The sequence below is a fragment of the Aulostomus chinensis genome, chromosome 14 (assembly GCF_037954235.1).
Source record: "Aulostomus chinensis isolate RoL2024-O1b breed Wild chromosome 14, RoL_Achi_v1.0, whole genome shotgun sequence".
Taxonomy (NCBI): domain Eukaryota; kingdom Metazoa; phylum Chordata; class Actinopteri; order Syngnathiformes; family Aulostomidae; genus Aulostomus; species Aulostomus chinensis.
In genome coordinates, this window is record NC_141333.1 from 14,701,864 (window position 1) to 14,722,741 (window position 20,878).

A 20,878-nucleotide genomic window follows, 5' to 3' on the forward strand; every position below is an offset into this window, starting at 1 on the left:
TTGCTGGTAGATGAATCATGAATCTCACCTCCTGGTCATCAAGCAGTTCATCAAAGAGCTTTGAATCTCTTTCATTTAGATCTGGTGGTATGATAGAATATAGATACATTTTACAGAGAACTTGATGCAGCGTTAATGGCCGGCCCTTATTCACTCATGTGACAGTTGTGTAGGAATGCATGAACAAAGAAGTTCGGCCTCCAGATTTAAAGGGAACGGTACTGCACATGCTCTATTAGCTTAGCCTGCTAATTTTCAGTTCAACGCTCAGTTAACTCACAAAGATTCTATCTCAAGGCTCTTCCTGGCTTTCCAATTATTTTTAAAGCAACTTGATCAAATTATGATGGGTGAAAAAGTCATTTTGCAGTGTCTGTGAAGCCAAAGAAATTTGTACCTTTTTTACCTTTTTACAGCGGCTTCCCTTGTGTGGTATGTCTTCAGTGGGCACAAAATGGACGCAATACTTGTAATAATACCGTTTGACCACTAATGGCAGCAGCTAGTGCTCCTCCCGTACCCAGTTCTCATCCATGCATGTACGCAAATGCTCTGGATGAGAGTTGCAAGCACCCTTTAATGTCCCAACTTTACTCAGAAAAAAGTATTTTCCAAAAGGAAAGAATAATTCCAAATTGTTGGCAGCCATTCCGTTTCTGCTACTGTTGCTGCTTTCATTCCGATTAAGACTGCCATTTTCAGCATGTTAAAAGGCTGACGGTGACAAGGCTTATGTGCAAAATTCTAACTAGGTTGAATATTTACCATCACAGTTTAGTGTCAAAATTTCATAGAATCATCACGTTCAAATATTTGATGAGACATTTCCTTCAAAATCACAGATGTCCTAGTGATGTGACAGCAATAACCAAGAAATCAGCAACAGAATTGGAATTCATGCAGTTTGATGGAACAAAAATATTAGTCATGCAACATGAAAACAAGAGAGACCCAGGGAGGCGATCTTCTTTTCGTCTTCTGAAAAAGTTGGGTTGAAAGCCTTTCTAAGTAGTGCTTGAAGGAATATTTACGGGGAGCAGTAATCTCTGGAAAAGGGTTCAGGGCATGTATGAACTAGAAGCACACTAGTCCACCTGCGCTTCAGATGGAGATGGAAACAGATTGAGGGTCTATAGAGTCAAGTCATAGGGACCCAGTGATGCATTATGCTCAGCCGGCTGTAAAAATGGATGAATATATAAATGAATAAAAAGGCAGGGTTGGAATTTCTTATGATTTCTTGATGTATGACTCAGATTTAAATATTGAAATTCACAAATACGTAATCTCACACCCCATGAAGACCGCACAAAAGAGCCCCCTCTCTATTTTTTCTCTGAGGGTCGAGTGATGTCACATCTGAGGGTCTCCCTCTGCTCTGTGAATAATGATCAAGACCAATAAAAACACATCTATAAGCAGGGATTGGAAATATAATCATTGAGATAAAGAATTATTTAAATGTGTAGGTGAAAGTAGTGATCTAGTGAGAATGGTTGAAGAGTGTGTGTGTGTGTGTGTGTGTGTGTGTGTGTGTGTGTGTGTGTGTGTGAAAACTCACTTTTTTAATGCACTGCAACAAATGTGCTACTTTTGTATCTGCAAACATACATTTCACTGTGTGTGTGTGTGTGTGTGTGTGTGTGTGTGTGATTGTGTGTTTGTTTTGTTTTGTATGGAGTTGGTCTTCACTCACTCTGGCTGGCACCTTCCCAGTGCCCCTGGCCAGACCAGCAGCTGGCAGACAGAGATTGCCCACTCATCAAGCCACTTTATCACCAAGCCCACAGAGTTCAAGGGGGCTGTCAAAGACCAAGCTGAGGAGCCTCCTCACTCCTTTAATACCAGCGCATTCGAACAGCTCTGGTGTCGAGTGGCAAAACTTGGCCAATGAGCCCTTGAAAGCTGAGGTTGTGTGAGTGAAGTACCACAGATAGTTTGACAAAGGCTTAAATAAAGAAGGAGAGCTAATGTGTTTGGCAGTGAGGCATGCTACTCGCTATTTTTCAGTGCATTTGGGATTCCTTGGCTGGGCAAGGTGCCCCCTCTAGTAGAAAAATACTGTGTTTGGAATTTTGCTGCTGACAGGCACAAACACTGCAAACTCGCTCAGTTTCTTGCCAAGAGCAGCCCTCAATCCTCACTAAATTATTAACCAAAAGAAAACACTGGCTGTCACCTTGTTTTAGTGGTTGGTGTTTTGAGAAGCTTTAGCAGTCTTGTTTTGATTTAGAACATTTAGATTGCTTCTTTTTTTTCTTCTTCTTTTTTTTTTAACTGCAGAGAGCTGTTTTCGTTCAATCAGCATTTGGAGCTTGTGTCCAGGAGTCCCAACTTCTTTGTTTTCATTTGTTCCTATTGAGGAAAGAATGTATCAGACCAGCGACCACCTTGACCAAAAAAAAAAAAGAGACCTGTTTCCCCCTTTTCAGAGTTCGCCACCTTTTTTGTGCTTTGAGTTAAGCACTTGTAGAAAATCTCTGAACTTTTTTAAAAGGCTCAGAGTTTGTCACTAAAGGTGTTTCTATTGAAATGTCAAGCACATTTTCAGTGAGTTGTTGATACAGTATGCCACAAAAAACGAAATGAAAATTAGCTGTGTTTCCATCATGGAACAAATAAAAAAGCTGCCTAATACTATCAAAATACGGCACTACAGGCAATGTTACGCATGGCTGTGACAAACAAATTAGAAGAAGAGTGAAAAATGGAGAGAGGTGCACAGAATTACCTTCAATTGGACAAGTTGTAATTTTTCCTAGGTAACGGCTAGTATTGGAAAGTTTTGTTGAGATGAAGAAAAGTTCTGGGAGACACACTTGGTCAATCACATGATTTAACAATTTAGTTCATTACAGCTGTTTCAAATAAGGGTTTTACATCTCCCTTTTGTACATTTACTGTGTTTTTTAAAAGCAATAAAACATTAAGTGAGTGTAAAAATGTTGTTTTTTTTTGTTCTCATGGAATATTTCATAATGTGCATCAGACCCCACTATTGTCACCCATTTATATGCAAACAATCATGGGTAGGACTGATCACCCATGTGCAAACGTTGCACTCGGTGAAACAAATGCTAGCTAATGCCTGCTAGCTAATACGTCTTCCACCAATTGTCCCGTAGTTGAATATTGCCACCTACAATGGAAATATTTGAGAGATGAGAAAATAGTCACAGAAACGAAATTTGCATATTGGTTGTAACCCCCCCCCCCCCCCCCCCCCCAGCATTACCAAATCCCAAGTTTCAATATTACAGGTTGTTGATGGCACATATTCTACTCTTGACCTCAGAAGTTTCTATATGGACCTTATAACTGTACTAAAACTCTGGTTTTACTGGTGTCCATCCCCGATCTTTTCTCCGTCTCCCCCTGCCTAACACACTCCCTCCCGTCGTTGTCCTACTTAGCCAGCTACTGCAAAATCACTTATCTTCACCTTGCTTCCTCTGTCTCCTGCTAATACACATTAGCAGCCAGCAGCCATATGTAATAGGGCTGTGTGTGCCCCTGCTGGTATAATGGCTTCTCTGACACTTCTCCCATTAAATTTGGTCAGGCAGCGCTGCACAGGAACCCTCTGCACACTCTAAAATATTGTTATATAACTACCATAAACAAGCTTGCCAATGTCAGTGACTGTGGGAATGGCTGGTAGACTATTTTTGGTTTGCTGTACCTTTCCTTTTTGTCCTCGTCATGTTTATTTGTTACAACTCCTCTCCTCTCCTCTCCAATCTTCCTCCTCTCCTCCCATCCCTGGGGCTAGAAGCCTTTTTTAACCACCATAATAAGAGATGCATAGCTACATTATGAAGCTCATCAGATTACAATGTGACTAAGTGGACATGTCTGCTATATCTAATGGGCCTGTTTGCTATCTTCCATATCTCTACAGTAGCAGTGCATACAGTAACTAGATAGCGTTGGCTGCTCCTTCCTCTGTGTGTGGTGAAACCGCTGGCCGAGCCCCAGATAACTTGATCATCAGCTGCATCCTTAACTATTACTGTGACAAACGAGAGCTCTGATCCCACGATAAGCGACATATTCATTTGTTTAATTAAAACGGCTTGTGTCATCGTCATGAGGGGTCATTTTAGAGGATGTTAGAATTAAAGCAGGTAATTAAGTAAAGCTTCAGATAAGAAGCCCCACTGAGTTGGCTGCTTCTGCCAGTAGGGAAGGCAAACTTAATCTATCCCCTCTCCAATCCCACAAGGTCCCTCACTTTATTAAAGTCTGGTGCCACTACCACTGCTCACTAGCCCAACATGATGAAATATTTTATGTACTTGTTGGGAAGGAGGGAAACAGGATGGAAGAAAGGGGAGAAGGGGAGGGTGAGACTAAGGGTGGCTTGAGTGGTCAAAAGCACAAAGCGAAGTCTATAATACGACAGAAAATTAAGTCAATTAAAGACTGCTTGTTATCTTGTCTATGAGAACAGGAGAAGAACTTGTACAGCAACAAGCACCTTGACAAAGATATTTGTTTGGCCAGTGGAGTGTGGCGTTAATTATCACAAGCTGATTAAAGGCACTGAGCAGGAATGGATGTCGTTTGTCTTGCCTTAGACACTGCAGCAGCCAACCAGGGTCATTATTCTAGGGGCCTTCTTCAGCTATATTTAGAACTGCACCGATTCCAATAATGTTTCTCAGCACACAGGTTTGCTTGATTTTACTGTGACTCAGTAGTAGTATATGCCGATAATTTACATGAAGGTGCGCTCTACAAGGTGAATATTGATGAAGTGAGACGGTCCAGCCTATAGAGGATTTCCTCTTTGCGTCAACAGCTGTTCCTGCCTTAACCCCGGTTTCACAAAGCTCTGCTTCTTTCTCCCAAGCGACCTTGACAGCTGCAGTTGAGAATCAGGGCACGGGCAGAAAAAAAATACAGCCAGAAATTTAAATGTTATTAATGTGGCAACCTGTCCAGGTCCGGCAGCACCTCCCAAAACTTCCTGCTCAGCAAGACTTCAGTTGACCTGATGGGACAGGGCATGGATGTAATTAGAATTATACCCACTCACATTTTATTAATCGGGTGAATACTGTCTTGTTTTTCATGGACCTGACTTTATCAAAAGCGTTTGAGCCAAATATCAAAATTGTTGGGCGGCACAGTGGTGCAGTGCTTAGCACTGATGCTCACAGCTAGAAGGTTCTGGGTTTGAGCCCCGACTCGGGCACAGGATCTTTCTGTGTGGAGTCTCCATGTTCTCCCTGTTCCTGTGTGGGTTCTCTCTGGTACTCCAGCTTCCTCCCACAGTCCAAAGACATCAAGAGGGGCCGAGGCTGATTGATACTCTAAATTGACTGTAGGTGTGACTGTGGGTGTGAATGGTTGTCCGTCTCTGTGTGTTGGCCCTGTGATGGACTGGTGACTGTCCAGGGTGAACACTGCCTCTCGCCCGAAAGCCACTGTGATAGGCTCCAGCCCCCCTGCGACCCTTAACAGGATAAGTGAAAGAAAATGAATGAATGGATCAAAATTGTCCTACACTGTAAAAAAAAAAAAGTTGTTTTTACGGGAAAAAAAACTGGCAGCTGTGGTTGCCAGAAAAATACTGTAAAAAATACTGCAGAATGTAAACCATATTACAGAACAAACTTTATCTAAATTTAACTTTATCTAAATTTTACAACTTAAAACTTATTAAGTTATCATTTATAAAATAACATTATAAAATTGACGCACTGAACTGGTAAATTCAACATCCCTTTTCAGCCAAATTAACATGACCATGCCATTATTTACAGCCATTTTTACTGTACAATTTACATTTGGTGGTTGCTTATTTTACATGTAATCTCGTTTAATTTCACTGAAAAACTTTGGTCACAAGACATTATTAAACTGTAAAAGCCTCATTATAAGGTAGTAATTTTACTTTACACTGTAAGAAAAAAATCCGTAAAATATACGGTGAAATACTGGCAGCTGTGGTTGCCAGAAATTCACCGTAAAAATTATGGCGACAATGTAGAGGACTTTACGGTATGCTGTTTAGGCAACTGTAAATTTTGCAGAACAGAACTGTTATTTGTTTACGGTAGTTTGCTGCAAAAATAACAGTTAAAACATAAACCTGTTTACAGTAATCTTGATACTGTTTATTTAATGGTTAAAAAAAATTTACATAATAAAGTAATAATAAAAAAGAAAATATCAGATTCTAAATATACTTTTAATATTCACCCATATTAGCATTTCATTTGTTGTCAGATGCAGAACTTGCCAGTGTATACTGTCATTCATTCTGTTCTGTAAACTTTATGGACAGAGCATGAATTAATATTGTCAAATTACTTCATGTACCAGAACAGCCAGAAAAAATATCCACCTTAAAATTTTTCAAATATAGAAAATCTTTATTTTATATTTGTTATGTTGTAACCATCAAATATTTGAACATATCACAAAATATCTAAGAATGAGAACAACATTATGTAAGAAATGTTCACAAGTTCACTTTCTGTTCCAGTGTCAAAACCACTGTAGTAAACGGAACACACTTTACTTACAAACTGTAACAAGAAACCTTTACAATTAAGTTGAGAAAATCTAAGTGCATATTTTTGTACAAATCTGACCACAAAGTGATATCAGTGTACTTACAGTAACATATTCACATTATCAAAATAAAATAATCCCTAAAGGGAAACTTCGGTTAATTTCAACCTGTCTCCTATCGTCTTAAATGTGCTTCATGTGTCTAGTGAGGTTAAAATATTAGTTGTCATATTAGCCGTTGTCCAGATACAGCCGGAGCGCTGCTACTAGCTTCAGACCTGTTACAAGGTAAGTGAACAGGCACACTTTCACGGGCAAAGTTAGTCCACTAAACAAGCTTTTTTTCCCCACATTGTTAGTATAAATTACTTTTTTTTTCCCCCACCATGACCGCCTCACATTGTTACTATAAATGTCAGAAAACATATAGAAGCCACATGTAAATGTGTTGTGGTAGCTTATAGCCTTACCCGGCGCAGCTTTCATGATTAGGAGAGGAGGTAATTAGCTCAAACAATGTAAACAAAGATGGCTTAAAATAGGGGAGCTAACACAACACATTTACATGTGGTTTCTATATGTTCTCTGACATTTATACTAACCACGTGAGGCGGTGTGCCCGTTCACTTACCTTGTAAAGGGTCTGAAGCTAGTAACAGCGCTCAGGGTGTATCTAGACAACGGCTAACATGACAACTTATATTTTCACCTCACTTGTCACATGAAGCACATATATGATGATAGGAGACAGGTTGAAATAAACCGAAGTTTACCTTTAAGTGGAGCAAAAGTTTCAAATACTAGCAATTTTACCTCAACTTTTTTAAAGTACAAAACCAGTGCAATAACGCTGAACATGTACAAACTGTCCCACACTGCTCCTGTTCTGTTAGTTAAACTAAAAAAAATAAATCACAGCTAATTAGCTTCATTCTAGGTATGGAGGAACACTGCATGTCACACCTTCAGAAGAATGTCCCCAAATACAACAAAAAAGTCTTATTTTGCACAGCACTGAAATTGAACTGAATTTAGTGCTTTCATATTTGGATGAGTCATGAATCACACTCGTACTTGTCCTCAGAGTGTGTACAGTGTATGATGTATAAGAATGTGAACACAACTTTTTTCTATAGAACTCTGAATGGTTATGCTGTGTTTCAGTTGAATGTGTGTGTGTGTGTGTGTGTGTGTGTGTGTGTGTGTGTAAGTCCACGCATAAATCAACCTCACGTCTCCGCCCTTTGATCCTCATTCAGGACGTGGACACCTCCCTTTTCCTCCTCTGGCTGAAGACAGGTCTCACAAACTTTCTGAAGTCCTTTGGCCTTATCTTGACACCGTTGGTAGCTGCCATGAAAAGCATTTCCATTACATGTAGAGGATCAAGTTTATGCATCAATATAAACACAATGTCTGCAGTGAATATAACATTGAGTGTACCTTCTATCATATTGTCCCTCAACTTCACTGGGAGGTCCACTCATGGTCAGCCAGGTCTGAGATCAGAGTGAAGACTCTGGGATTGACTGAGAACACTTTTTTCTTCTTCTTCCACTCGACTTTGGTGCCTTTCTCAGGATTGATTGAAAAGAAACACCTTCATATATGAGGGAGAGAGAGAGAGAGAGAGAATCTCAGATGGGATATCAAATGCCTTGCATTTTCTAATGTTATAAAAAGAGAAGGAAAAAAAATTACCGTTGGAGGAACTCCAGTGTAGACCGTAGTTCCACTGGGTAGTGTATGTTGAGGCAGTAGTAACTGCCAAACATCAGGCAGATGGCAGATGTGAAGGAAGTGATGTGGTCGTTGACAACCTCTTTGTCGATGCTCAGCATAAATGTCTCAGCGGCAAGGCAGGAGGACCCTAAGAATTAACATGAACAAAAAAATTAACTTTAATGACAAGGGCTTCAATAACAGCCATAAATTCAATGGTACTTATTTCAATATAGGATGAGAGTCATACAATCTACTGTTAGCAGAACTTGTTATCAGGTAAAATGTTAGCCACTGTCTCAAAATGGTCTACAAGCTAACATGAAAATAAACAAGTAAAAGTACATGTGGGTGTTAGTATACCGATAGAGAAAGCTTGCAGGTTTGGTTCAGTTTACTTACCACACACAATAAGGCAGGGTGTTGGTGGCACATTCTCCATCTGAACCTCCGCAGCAATGCTGGTCTTCTCAACGGAATGGAACAGATGCTCTTCCTTCTCATCAAAATGAGCCAGTAAAAGAAGCACCATCTGTATGACCTCTTCAAACTCACGCCAGTCAGTTCCTGGAAGTGTGCTATCATACCAACTCGGAGTGAATGGAGTCTGTAAAAGTACAACAAAAGAGACTTGAGATCATGAAACCTTTAATGTTTTTCTCCTCTTAGAGAAATTAAACTATTACATTACTTGTGCAGCTCTATAAGAGAAGTGTGCTGTGTAGTGGTGTCAATGTTTTACACTCACCCTTTTGGGCCCAGGCAGCAACCAGTCTTCTGGCTTGTATGGGCCTCAATACTGGCAGTATTAAGTGAGCAATCAGCGGATTAGTTCCCTCACACTGGCGTTGACACAGTGAAACGGTGCATTTTAACGGCGTCATGGTCACATCCTGAGTTTGGTCGGTGACCTGTTGTGGTGTCGCGAGAAGTGCGACTTTAAAGCTGCATAGCCTGAAAACACCTGCTTACAACTTCCTCCAACACATTTAAAAATATGTCGGGTTCATTGCGGTGCAGTTTGCAATGCAAAACATTTGCTTTTACAGACTGAACGTTTTCTCCACATATGTTACAAGAATACATCTTCAATACACAAATACGCCGCTGTTATAACCACAATGAGCTCCAGCACATAGACTGATCCTACTTTAGCCCGCCAGGTGGGTAAACTCACACGCACGCTCGCCACAGGCTCCAGCACATAGAAGGATCCTACTTTAGCCCGCCAAGTGAATAAACCCACACCGCATTTTTAAAAAGCAGTTAAAGGAATGAAAGGATGACTAATAAGACACCATGTCTCCTAAACACGTCGACACCTGTATTATAGGTGTTTCCGGGCTGTTATGAGAGTCGAATGTTCTTCAACGTAAAGCTACACAATGTTAGCTGTCTGCAATGCAACCCTCTTGATAAGCCTAATAAACACAATTCAACAAAAAGCATTTAACTTTTGTTCATTTACTTACCGAAGTATCTTCTGGCTGAAGCAAAGTCCTAAAAGTCCGCGGGTGAGGACCGTGGATTCTAACGGTGAAGTCCAAGACAACGTCAAGTCCGTAGGGATGCTCCGAGGGTCCCGCACGGAGGCGGATACCGTGCGCTGATTGGCCGATTTGAAACTCGGTGCGTTAATGTCAACTAACGCACAATCCCGAAGCTGTTGAGGGGAAATACAACTTCTGCTCAGTTTTGACCAGGTTTTGAGACAGTTTTAAAATAATTCCCGTAATTTAAGATGCTTTTAAATGTAGCAGTTTTGAGATGCTATTAGAATCCATCAGCTTTTTTTCAGATGCTTTTAAAATCATGTTTTTAGATGCCTCTAAAATCAGTCAAATGTTTGCAGATGCTTTTAAAATCATTCAAATGGTTTCCCTTATATAAATTGAATTTACCTCTAGACCATATTAACATAACATGTTATTCCTGTAAAAATGAAGGTATGATTTTGCAGAATGTTTAACAGTTTTATACTGTAAATCAAAATGTAAACATCAGCAAAATCTTTAATTTAAGCAGAATAATGCCATCAATTTTACAATGATTTCTCTTCTGTGACTTTACGGTATTTTCCCATGAATTTTACCATGTTTGTAAATTTTCACAGAAAGAATCTGTGTTTTCTACATATTACGATTGTAAAAATTACAGTTATGTATTGTTCCTTGTTTTACAGTTATTCAATGTATTTACTACGGTGATATACTATTTTAGATTTTACGGCCTTTAACTGTTGCCATTTGACAGTTTTTTACCGTAATTTCTACAGACTTTTTTTTACAGTGTACAGTGTCACTGTCTTAAGCAAGTTTCAATAAAATATAACAGAAGACAATCCACATGGAGCCTCCATAAGTAGTGGCCCCTTAAGTTAGACCCCCATTTTGATTTTCTATTAGGTATTTATTACAGGACAACATAATTTCTCTGTGCCTTGCAGAGTCACAGTTGATGTCTGTCAGCATGGCACACGATAGGTTTTGACCATCAAGGTCAAATGTAATCTCTTGGCTTTGATTGTACTACTTTTCATCTCATCTGATGTCATGGCCTGCAGCTGGACCTCTGTTCTTAGTTTGGTCAAGTGAACAGATCAAGGGGAGCTGCTGAAGATTTGAATGTACAATTTCTTATTGTGAATACTACTACCTGAATCAGTAGAACGCAATTACACTGATCGGTTTGGAACCTCTTTCTTGTTCCTCTTTCTCCGTCTCTTTCTTTCTCTTCCTTTTCTTTACACACACACACACACACACACACACACGCAATCCTCTGTGCAAGCTCAAGGCCAGGAAAACAAATATGCCCATTTTCTTATTTGATTGGGTGTCAGCGTGGGGAAGAAGGGGGACAGGTGTGATGCATAAAATGACCCTGCGACTCCATCATGCACAGGACAGCTTTATGGTGAGGAGGTGTTTCAATCACGCTACTGCCCTGGAAGGCATCAATCAATACACTCATGCAGACGGACAGACACACACACACGCACGCACATATTACAAACACACCAGGAGCTGATAACATATCCCCTTTGCCATAACAGAGAAATGGCAGCAGACAATCGTAGTAAAAGTTCACACTTTGCTGCTGGTATAAAACACTTTGGAGCATTCTTCTTAAAGGTGTCTCCCACAGGTGTTTGGCTGTGGTGGCTGCGAAGGCCATATGAGCCCATCATTTTCATACACATCAAATCATTCACTCCAATCAGAGTAGAAATGTTTTAAAGCGATCAACCAGAACAAGTCTCATTGATTTGCACTGACCCCTCTCTGTGTGTTGACATGTGGACTTGAAACAGACAGCAAAGTGCCCCCCCCCACACACACACACACACACACGCACTACCTCAATCATCAAAAATATGACAAATGACTCATCATCATTTTTTCAAGTTCTCCTCTGGTTTCTCCCACATTGAATTGCTGGTTCATCCTACTAGGCTGTCCTAGTTGTTGTCCCAAGTGAGAGGATCATGCTGTTGCCCCCCTCCCTGAGGAATCACCTCATCCAATCAGAGGAGGCGATAGCGCAATGACCATGACACATACCCTCATCCAGCTTCCCAGCCACAGACACAACCGATTATGTCTGTATGGATGCCCAGCCACACCAGAGGTGACACAGGGACCCAAGTCAGTGGCCTTTATGTTGGTGGGGACGCAATAGATCGCCGGCCCACCTGGGCCCCCTATTTTTACTCATCTCTGTTGACCTACACCTGCAGTTTTTACATCACTCATTACCAAATGTATGTTTGTTTGTTTTTTTCCTAAAATGATTTTAGAGGAAAAGTGTTTTTTCCAATATGAGTTTATCACATCCTGCACTGATATTCTCCAACACAGGAAAATGAGTTGCTCCTCTGGTTTTAGTTCATCAACTACATTATCTGCCACTATTCACCGATGTGTTTCCCCTAAATGTCCTTTTACTCGCTATTCTGTTGATCAGTCTTTGTAGCTGAAGCTTGTGTCCATGGCCCAACAATGAACCCTCTCTCAAAGTCCTTTAGATCTCTTCCTGTAAGCGTCTTGATCCAAAATCTAAATGAACATAGCTTGCTCAGCATTTTTATAGATCCCACAGAGCATGGATGGATGTTCATTGTATAATGCGGCACACCTGGGTGGAAGCATCTGCTCACTTGTAACACATTTGTTTTTTGTTTTTTTTTATTAATTATACCCAACTCTGTATTTTACAGAGTTCATACATCAATTTATCAACCGTCACACTGTAATGATGTCAACCAAAAAAAGTTAACAATGCAATGAAAAAGTTTTCAACATCACGCTACCAATTATTAGATAACCAGTATCTCTTTAGTCCTTCTGTAACCCTGCAATTAGCCCACTAATTCATTCCTTTGTTCCTGTAAGCCAGTCTAGTGAAAAGGGTGAGCCCACTTCTAAATTAATGGTGTATTACTTAGTCAAGCGACTGCACCAGTGAGTGAACAGGACTGTGAGAGAGTACTTTCTCCACTGTGCTTGTGCAGGAGAAAGATTGGCGTGGCTCATCACTGCCTGGATTGTTTTTATGTCTTGATCTAGTTGCGTGTTGAGAGTTGCTGCTGGAGTGATGGAATAATCATGACAAATATAGGATGTGGCAACATAACACACAATTGGAAAATACACTCTGGGAATTGCATTTTTTTTTTTTTTAATAGAAAAACTTTTTCTTTTTTTTTTTTACACAAATGTTGTGTTGTGCGGTCACATTTTAAACTGGAGAACACTCAGAGAACATACACCTGCAATGCAGTTAAATCCAATATAAAGAAAAATGCAAACATAACACACAAATTGTAGTTCCAATTTCATAGGCTCCCCACTTTGGCGTGAGCGTGGCGAGGTCTTAAACTTTTTGCCCAACCCTGCTAACAGACAACCAAACAAATGCCACCAAATTGTGTTACCACAGTAGGTGTGGAAGGCCACAGTGTTTCTTGCATCATACAATTTGAGTCTGAATGTAACAATAGAGCCGAGTTCTGAAATAATTTAGGAATTATGTTTGTTTTCAGTTAGAGTTAAACAGAAATATGTGATCCGATACAGAGTCATATATATGTACACGTAGCCTCCATGTAGGGAGGTGGATGAAGTGAAAAAGACAAATCAAGAGAATAAATAGACGAACCAAAATAAAGGCTGCTGGTACAAACTATGATGAATGGAGCTCACAATACTGTATATTTTATATACAGAAAACGAAGCGGACAATCTGTCTCTTCTTGTGCACCTCCTCCCATGCTTTGATATGGAACTCCCACTTTCTCTACAACCCTCCCATATACGTTAGTAGCACATTACAGCTTCAGCCTGCTGTCTGTAATTCTGTTCCATGTCTTTAGTTGCACATTGTGACAAAGTTGCACTTTAAACGGGCACCAGCATCTTAGTAGATCTGTTCCTGGAATCCAGGTCCTAAAATCACGGAAACATATATTTCACTTTCGACAAAAGGCGATTAAGTGCTCTATTGGACCTGTTGCAATAACTGTTAGAGTAATACTGAATTGACCCCAACCCTGGATGTGGTGTACTTTTGTACTCTTATATATGTTTCTGTATATTAAGGTTTTTCTTCCTGGGAAAAGAGCTGTGATTGTAAAATGTCACAATATTCTCAGTGAGTGGCTGCGGCATGTGGGGAACACACCTATACAGCTTCCTTTTAACTGCTGCAGTGATATACAAGAGTGCAAGGAGAGGCTGTTTGCATCTGTGTGTGTGTGTGTGTGTGTGTGTGTGTGTGTGTGTGTGTGTGTGTGTGTGTGTGTGTGCACATCAGAATGTGAGAGAGGAAGGGCCAGCATCATATATGCATGTGAGTGTGTGTATGTGTGTGTTGTGAGGGGTTAAATGAAAGTCAGTGTGCACACATGGGGCATCATAAGCAGACAATGAAAAATGAGAGTGGAGACGCTGTACGGCTAGTTTCCCTGTGGGAACAGGTACAAGCAGGCAAACCAACCTTTGGTGATAATCGCTCTGAGTGTGTGTTTGCGCGTTCTTCTGTATGTGTGTATGCCTGTGTACTTGTGTTTGTGTGTGTGCATGTGTCTGTGTGCGTCCAATTCAATGTGTGAGTGAGGGAGCAAAAAGAAAATTGGGACGAAAATGTACAGGTTTTAACTTGTAAGAGGGTTTACATTCACATTAAACCTTTCCATTTCTCTAAGGTGCTCATCTGATTAAATCAGGAACCAATTTCTGGGGAATCTCATCTTCAAAGAGTATCAATTCAGTCTCTGCCCTTCTGCATTTTTAATGAGCCACTGCCTTCAATAGGATTTGTATTGTAAGAGCTTTGGACTAATGTTATGATTAAACATCAGTTGGTTCAGTTGTTCTTCTGGTTCACTGACTCGGAAGCGTTGGAAATATTTTTCTTTTTGCATATTTCCAAGTTCAGGTTTTGATGTTTTTGTTTTCATGAGGTAAGTCCTCACATATACTTCCACAATGGAGCTTATGGTGCGATTGGCTACTGTTCTCTTGTGTAGGAGCATGAAGACAGGAGGTAGCGTGTAATGTTTTACCTTGACATTGTCCATAAAGATTTTTTAAAAATTGGAACTGTCAGCTTGCCTTGCACAGAAGTTGAAGAGTCTCTAGACAATCTAACCTCACCCAATTAGTGTGTAATTGAGCTGGAATTATTTATAGGAACTAGCCATCAAGGAGCTCCCCCGAAAACTAGACAACTGGACTTTGTCTGGTCGTATTTGCACCGGAAGTAGAAACTGTCAACTGATGGAAGCTAATGTGCTGCACTGGCCTTTCTTCAACCAGTCAACGAATACTAAGGTCACTGGAGGTTCCTATTGTGCTGAGAACATTTTTTTCCCCAGTGTTGCGAGTTTAAAGAGTTCCTTAGAGCCGCGTTTGGATCACTACAATTTCTTACCAGTTTAAATAGATGATTTTCTCCAACAGTCATAAAAACTCTGACAAAGTTCCTCCAATCCAAAAGTGCCTTTAATGTAAATACTTCCTCTCACTGAAGGGTCTTCTTCAGGTCTAACAGACTGGAGGGAAGTCCCAGATATTAAGTGTGGTTGTTATCAAGGTCAGCGATGCCACTTGAGTGCTCCTGGCTTTGCTAACGACAGTCACTTAGGTGAAAGAGGCCCGCCGCTATGTTCAAGTAGAGAAACCATCCCTCAACAGAGGACACTTATCCAAACTACCTACAATGTCATCCCTTCATCCTCTCCCACTAGATTCAACATTTACATTTGGCCCCATGGCTCACTCCAGCAACTTTAATAAGTGGCATTCTGCTTGAAGTTGTCTGGCCTCTCATCCACAGGGTTCTTAAGTTCTAAAAGGGGGAGTCCCGCTCTTTAAAACACAGTGCTATCTTTTGTTTTGAAGGAAGCTAGTTGTTCTTTTGCCCTTGAAAGGAAATTAGTAGACAGCCAACAACTGTTTTTTCCAACTGTCTTTTCTTTTTACCTTCTTTATTTCTAAAGCTCCAGTGTTTGTGTTATGCACAGACAGGTATTGCACAGCGCTGCACAACTGCTTGTTTAGACAAGCCAAGTATTGAAAGCAACATGTCAGTCAGCATCGAGATGAAATTTATTTTGCCACAGAAGCGCTGTGCGTTTTTAGGAATGTTGACAGCTCTCACTGCCATGTGCTTATATGCATATGAAAATAGTGTTGAAAATCCAAAAAGAAGCTTCCACTAAAATGCAAGTGAAGCATAAGTTGTTACGCAGCAGCTACATGGGTACAAGCTGAAGTGAATGTCTTGCCGTAGATGAAGAAGTGCTCACACGACAGGCACAAACGTGTTAATTCATTGAGGTTTTACCAGCATAGTTACCTCCTCTAGAGAGTCATGTCTGTGTCGAGGACAGACCACTACCGACCCCATCCAACTGGTACACTGGGCGTGGTCAGGAATGCAGCAGATTTATAGCTTTTAGCCCACAGAGGTCAGTGCAGCTTTGTTTTCTCCTTCTTGAATAGAGGATCCCTCATTCATTTGAATACTCTATCATGTATTTACCTCAGGAGATTAGTACAATTAAGACTGGACATGTAGCATGGTCATATTTATATCACAATTCACACATTTTCCGTGCGTTTCTTCGAGATAAATAATCTTTAACCCATCAGCTTTCACAAATAACACAAACAAACAAACAGAGATCAGTACACAGAGAGAAAGATGTAAAATCTTAACTAAAGATCAGGCAGAGAAGAGAGGAAGGAGCAGGATTCAACAAACTGGTCAAATCTCCAAATTGGGCTTTGTTATAAGTTAAATATGCAGGACAGTGAACATTTGTGTTTTTCCTGCCTTCTACAAATATTCACTAACATCCAGAAGCTGCTTTCCACCAGTAATCTGGAGACACATGAGATGTTACAGTCTTGTTGTAACTCAAGAAAGCTTATCTATCTACTTTTTGTCTAAAAGTAACCTTATAATATTGACATTGTATCCTGTCTTAAATCCGTGGTCTCTCTGGGTTGAAATGATGGAGTTAGTGTCTACTCTGACCACGCCCAACTGTGGTGTACTGCTACACTATAGTGCATTATGAACTGCTGCATTGCACAAGGCGTGGACAAAGCCTGCAGCACAAGCAGGATTAGTAGTCTGACTTTCTCTATAAGGAGTCATATCTTTGCTTTCAGGGAAATCAGCCTGTACATAAAGAATTGTTTTATGTATTTATCCATCTGTAGTTGTGTTGTTCCAGGATACAGGCCTCAGTAATATTATTGCCTCTGGTCCAGGCATTACTCGTACATCTTAGTCCTATTTCCCAGTCCAACAGAAGTGAGGAATAGCATGTAACTGTCTAGTTGGTCTGTTCTTATCTCATGTCAGTCCAAACAGCCCTCTCCTGACAAGTGGTATTTGACTCAGTCAGAAACTGACACGCACAAAGAGAAAGACAGAGAGGAGGAAGGAAGAGAAAGAAATAAGGAAGCCTAAGAGACCGAAAGAGAGACAGGCCATTCTGTAGCGCCTGGATGTGAAACACTGCCAATCTTTTCATCGCACACTGACCTCTTTTTGTCTGATAGAATAATCAGCATGCACTCGACAGGAGAGTGAAAATTGCCATTCACGCACATAAACATGGCAAGGATAGTCAATTATCTGCAGGGTTTGTTTTTCTCTCTGTGACATCCATTTGCATACTGTTCCTATGAGAAGGTGGTTTTGATGTAGTTAGACAATTCTGGTCAGGATGATATTATGTGAATGTGTCTTATTAGCGCTCCGTGTGTGCAGACAGGGAAAAGGTCATAATGTTTCTTTGTTCTCATAGCTCTTTTTTTCCCCAATTAGGGCTAATCACCACAGTCCTACATTGATCCAACCTCACAATTTTTCTCATGGCTGGATTCCAATGAACTCTGGGTGTGTGTATGTGTGCACGTATATGTGTGTGAGCGCTCAGGGGTATTGTACAAATTTCGGGGTTCTATACGTAATATATTTAAATATATATGTTTGAAATAACTGAGCTTGCAAGTGTACACAGCAAGGGGTCTTGAGATCACAATGATTTACAACACACAAGCCTACTGGGCTAAATACTGTATTGCTCTCACTTTGAACTGTTTTTAATCGTGACGTCAGCAAAACCTCAACGTCTAATGATGCAAATGATATCTTTTTGTAGCCGTTCAGTGCGGCCGCCATGTCTTGTTCACTTTTGGTGTTTTTTCCTGCAACTCCTATGTTTGGTTATATTGACATTGTCGCTGTATCGTTTTATTTAATACAGCATCAATACATTATAGCAGTAATCCTTGATGTCCTTCTGTGGCCTTTGCTGATACTGAAAGAGTGACGAATATAAACAAGAATTTCAGATTAATGAGGATCCTTTCACTGTCTTAAGCAGAGTTGAAGGTAAATAATTAAACCATTATTAGAAACATTGTATGAAACATTGTCATGTCAAAACATTTACAGTAGACAATCTTTCCTCATGAAAGTACTTAAGGTGAATTTATACATACGTATTATAGTGCTAGCATCCAGATTTCCCTTCCCTCCCTTTCCCTAAAAAAACCCATTTATTCAGTGATTCAGTAATTACATAAATAGTGAAATACAAGATGACTATACTGGTTCAAGACGCATGTGTACACTAAGCACAGTGGAAACTAAACAGGACAGAAACTAGCAAGAACCAGAGGCATGTAGTTACGTGCTTTGTTGACGGTGTTGAGGGGCAGTGAGCGTGTGTTTGTGCGGGCAACAAAAGAAAGTGGTCTGGAAACGATCGTCTGATTTCCTCTGCTTAGGTGACGGCGTGAGAGTGTGTATCACTACTCCAGCATCAGCAGTCAATCAGCTCCAATGGCTGTTTGTAAATCCTAGTACAAGAGCAGATGAAACAGTTTTGCCTCTCTTTATAAGGGAGGGGGAGCTTCAAATAACCTTTGCTATGTTTTGATACAAAATTTAATCTCCCAGCTATCATTAACAAAACAAACCTTTTTTTTATTTCAGTGTATATACGTGTGTGTGTGTGTGTGTGTGTGTGTGTGTGTGTGTGTGTGCGTGTGTGTGGAAATTCTTCTGCTTATGTATGAAACAGAGAGAGCGAGTGTAGCGACGACAGAGCAGGTTATTGATGTTCATACATGTGCCAGCGTGAACGTGTGTGTAAATGTAAATGCCATTCTGTGATCTCCAGCACATCAAATGATTTACCTCTCTGTTGTAATGGAGCAATTTCTCTCTCTCTCTTTTCTCTGTTCCCCATCTCTCCTTTTCTTCCTCTTTCAATCTGCGGTAAAATATTCTCCCATTTAGCTCTGTGACAAGTCATCTGTCACTCACAGCAGCGAGGGAACAGGCTCATCTGATGGGCTTAACCCTGTGCGCGCGTGCGCGCGCGTGTGTGTGTGTGTGTGTGTGTGTGTGTGTGTGTGTGTGTGTGTTTGTTGTGGATTCACATCTGGTGTGTGATTAAAATCATAGACCAAACTAAATCAATGATTTTCAATGAAGAATTGCAAAGTTGTAATTTGTGTGAAATCAACTGTTTTCTTCTTTCTTCTGTCACAACCTGAGGTGATACACTGTGACACATCCATCCTCGCCTCAGCGGCAACCAGACGTTACCTTCTTTTAGTTTTGTCAGTTGTCAGTTATTCAATTATACACAGGCTGCAAAGTTTGCAATCCAACATATTGTAGGAAACTTCCAACTAAGTACTTATAAATAGCCACCTTCTAATAAATATATGATAGGATAGATAGCGATGAGGATATAACAGGAAGGTTAGTGGGTCTATTTGGTTTGTTTGGCATGGCGGGATGGTTCAGCGAGCAGCCTTATTAAGCTCCCTGTTTTGATTGGTCTAAATATGTGGTGATTTGATATTAAGATATTAACAGTGAGCAATGCCAACCTTGTAACAAATTCTTTGTTTTCCTCTAACATGGCCAATAAAGTGATTCTGATTCGAATTCTGATTCTGATTAAGCCAAACACAGCGGGATCATGATACTGGAATTCACCACTAGGTGTCAGACTTCACAAAACAGGTGAATGGAAATCCCTGCAGAAGCTCACACTTCACACCGTAGCAGCACCTCCCGTCTGTCTCCTCAGTCTCGCTACCTTCACACACCATTGTGATCTGTTCACCCAGCGGCAGAGAGGCAACCATCCAAGCTAGTAGCAGGGCTGTAACTTAGTCCTAATTCCAACTCAGATTTTACTGTTCTGATGGTTTGCCTACTTTGTTAGATGCACTACACGTCTGGTTAAATCAAGCTTGTTGTTTATTTCGCTTTAAATGTTAAAAAGTTTGCTGTACTGTAGAGTTTGACAGGCAGCGGGAGATGACAGGACATCTTGTTTAAAGCAGTTTTTTTGAACCACTTTTCAAAAAACTCTCTTCGAAGATGTTCCACACCACTAGGTGTATGAAACATGGTCAAATCTGGTGGAGAGAAGTCAGAAGAGATTCTTGAGTTGTAGAAGCATCACTCATGTTTCTCAGAGTGTATTTGTTGCCGGTTTTTGTCTTGCAATCTGCTGACAGTATGTAAAAAGGGGGAAAAAAAGGCTATTTCAGCAATATCCTTTAAAAAATGTTTTGAACCTGAGTCCCATTTAAACATGAATAAAACTTAAAGAGAACTCCAGGGAATAGTGGAGTCCAAAAAGCTTAGTTCATGTGCTTGCATTTCATGTCATTTAGACCCAGACAGACAAATAAACAGTATCCAGATTTCAGTGCACTTGAATTATCAGGTGCATGTGCTACGGTGTCCTCTCCATCAGGGATAAACGATATGCAAACACTCGCAGTGTTGCTCTTTGAACTTTGGTTATTGATGCAAATCTCTCATGAAGCCCCATATGAGGTCTGTATCACACATCCTCTAGGTTTTACTGTCTACGAAATATCAAAGAGTAACAGTTGGTCCGGATGGCAGTCTCCTCTCCTGCAGGCTACCATGCCTCGCCCAGTTCACTTTTTTTTTTCTTCCACATGGGTAGGACTTTGTTTTCAATGCATCCATGAAGCATAAGCACTATATTATCATGTGGATTCATGCTTTGTTCTCTGTATTTATATTTGATGTACAGCAGGCAGCTGTG

At 40.5% G+C, this 20,878-nt stretch overlaps 2 protein-coding genes across 4 annotated transcripts in view; one reads left to right on the plus strand and one right to left on the minus strand.

Moving 5' to 3' along the window:
• The window catches only part of agbl4 (AGBL carboxypeptidase 4), a 277,380-nt gene that overhangs the window by 117,370 nt on the left and 139,132 nt on the right, over window positions 1-20,878 (plus strand). The window lies entirely within an intron of this gene.
• LOC147249865 (uncharacterized) lies at window positions 7,350-9,769 on the minus strand. 2 transcript variants are annotated; one of them, XM_086224638.1, is made up of 6 exons: window positions 9,720-9,769; window positions 8,996-9,158; window positions 8,650-8,854; window positions 8,227-8,395; window positions 7,969-8,125; window positions 7,350-7,875 (listed from the first exon to the last, which is right to left on the minus strand). In XM_086224638.1, exons 3-5 carry the CDS (start codon window positions 8,777-8,779, stop codon window positions 7,993-7,995), a joined length of 432 nt encoding a protein of 143 aa, XP_086080764.1. In that variant the 5' UTR covers window positions 8,780-8,854; window positions 8,996-9,158; window positions 9,720-9,769; the 3' UTR covers window positions 7,350-7,875; window positions 7,969-7,992. The 2 variants fall into 2 exon arrangements, with proteins under 2 accessions (XP_086080764.1, XP_086080765.1); XM_086224639.1 differs by having other exon boundaries at window positions 8,996-9,046; window positions 9,720-9,764.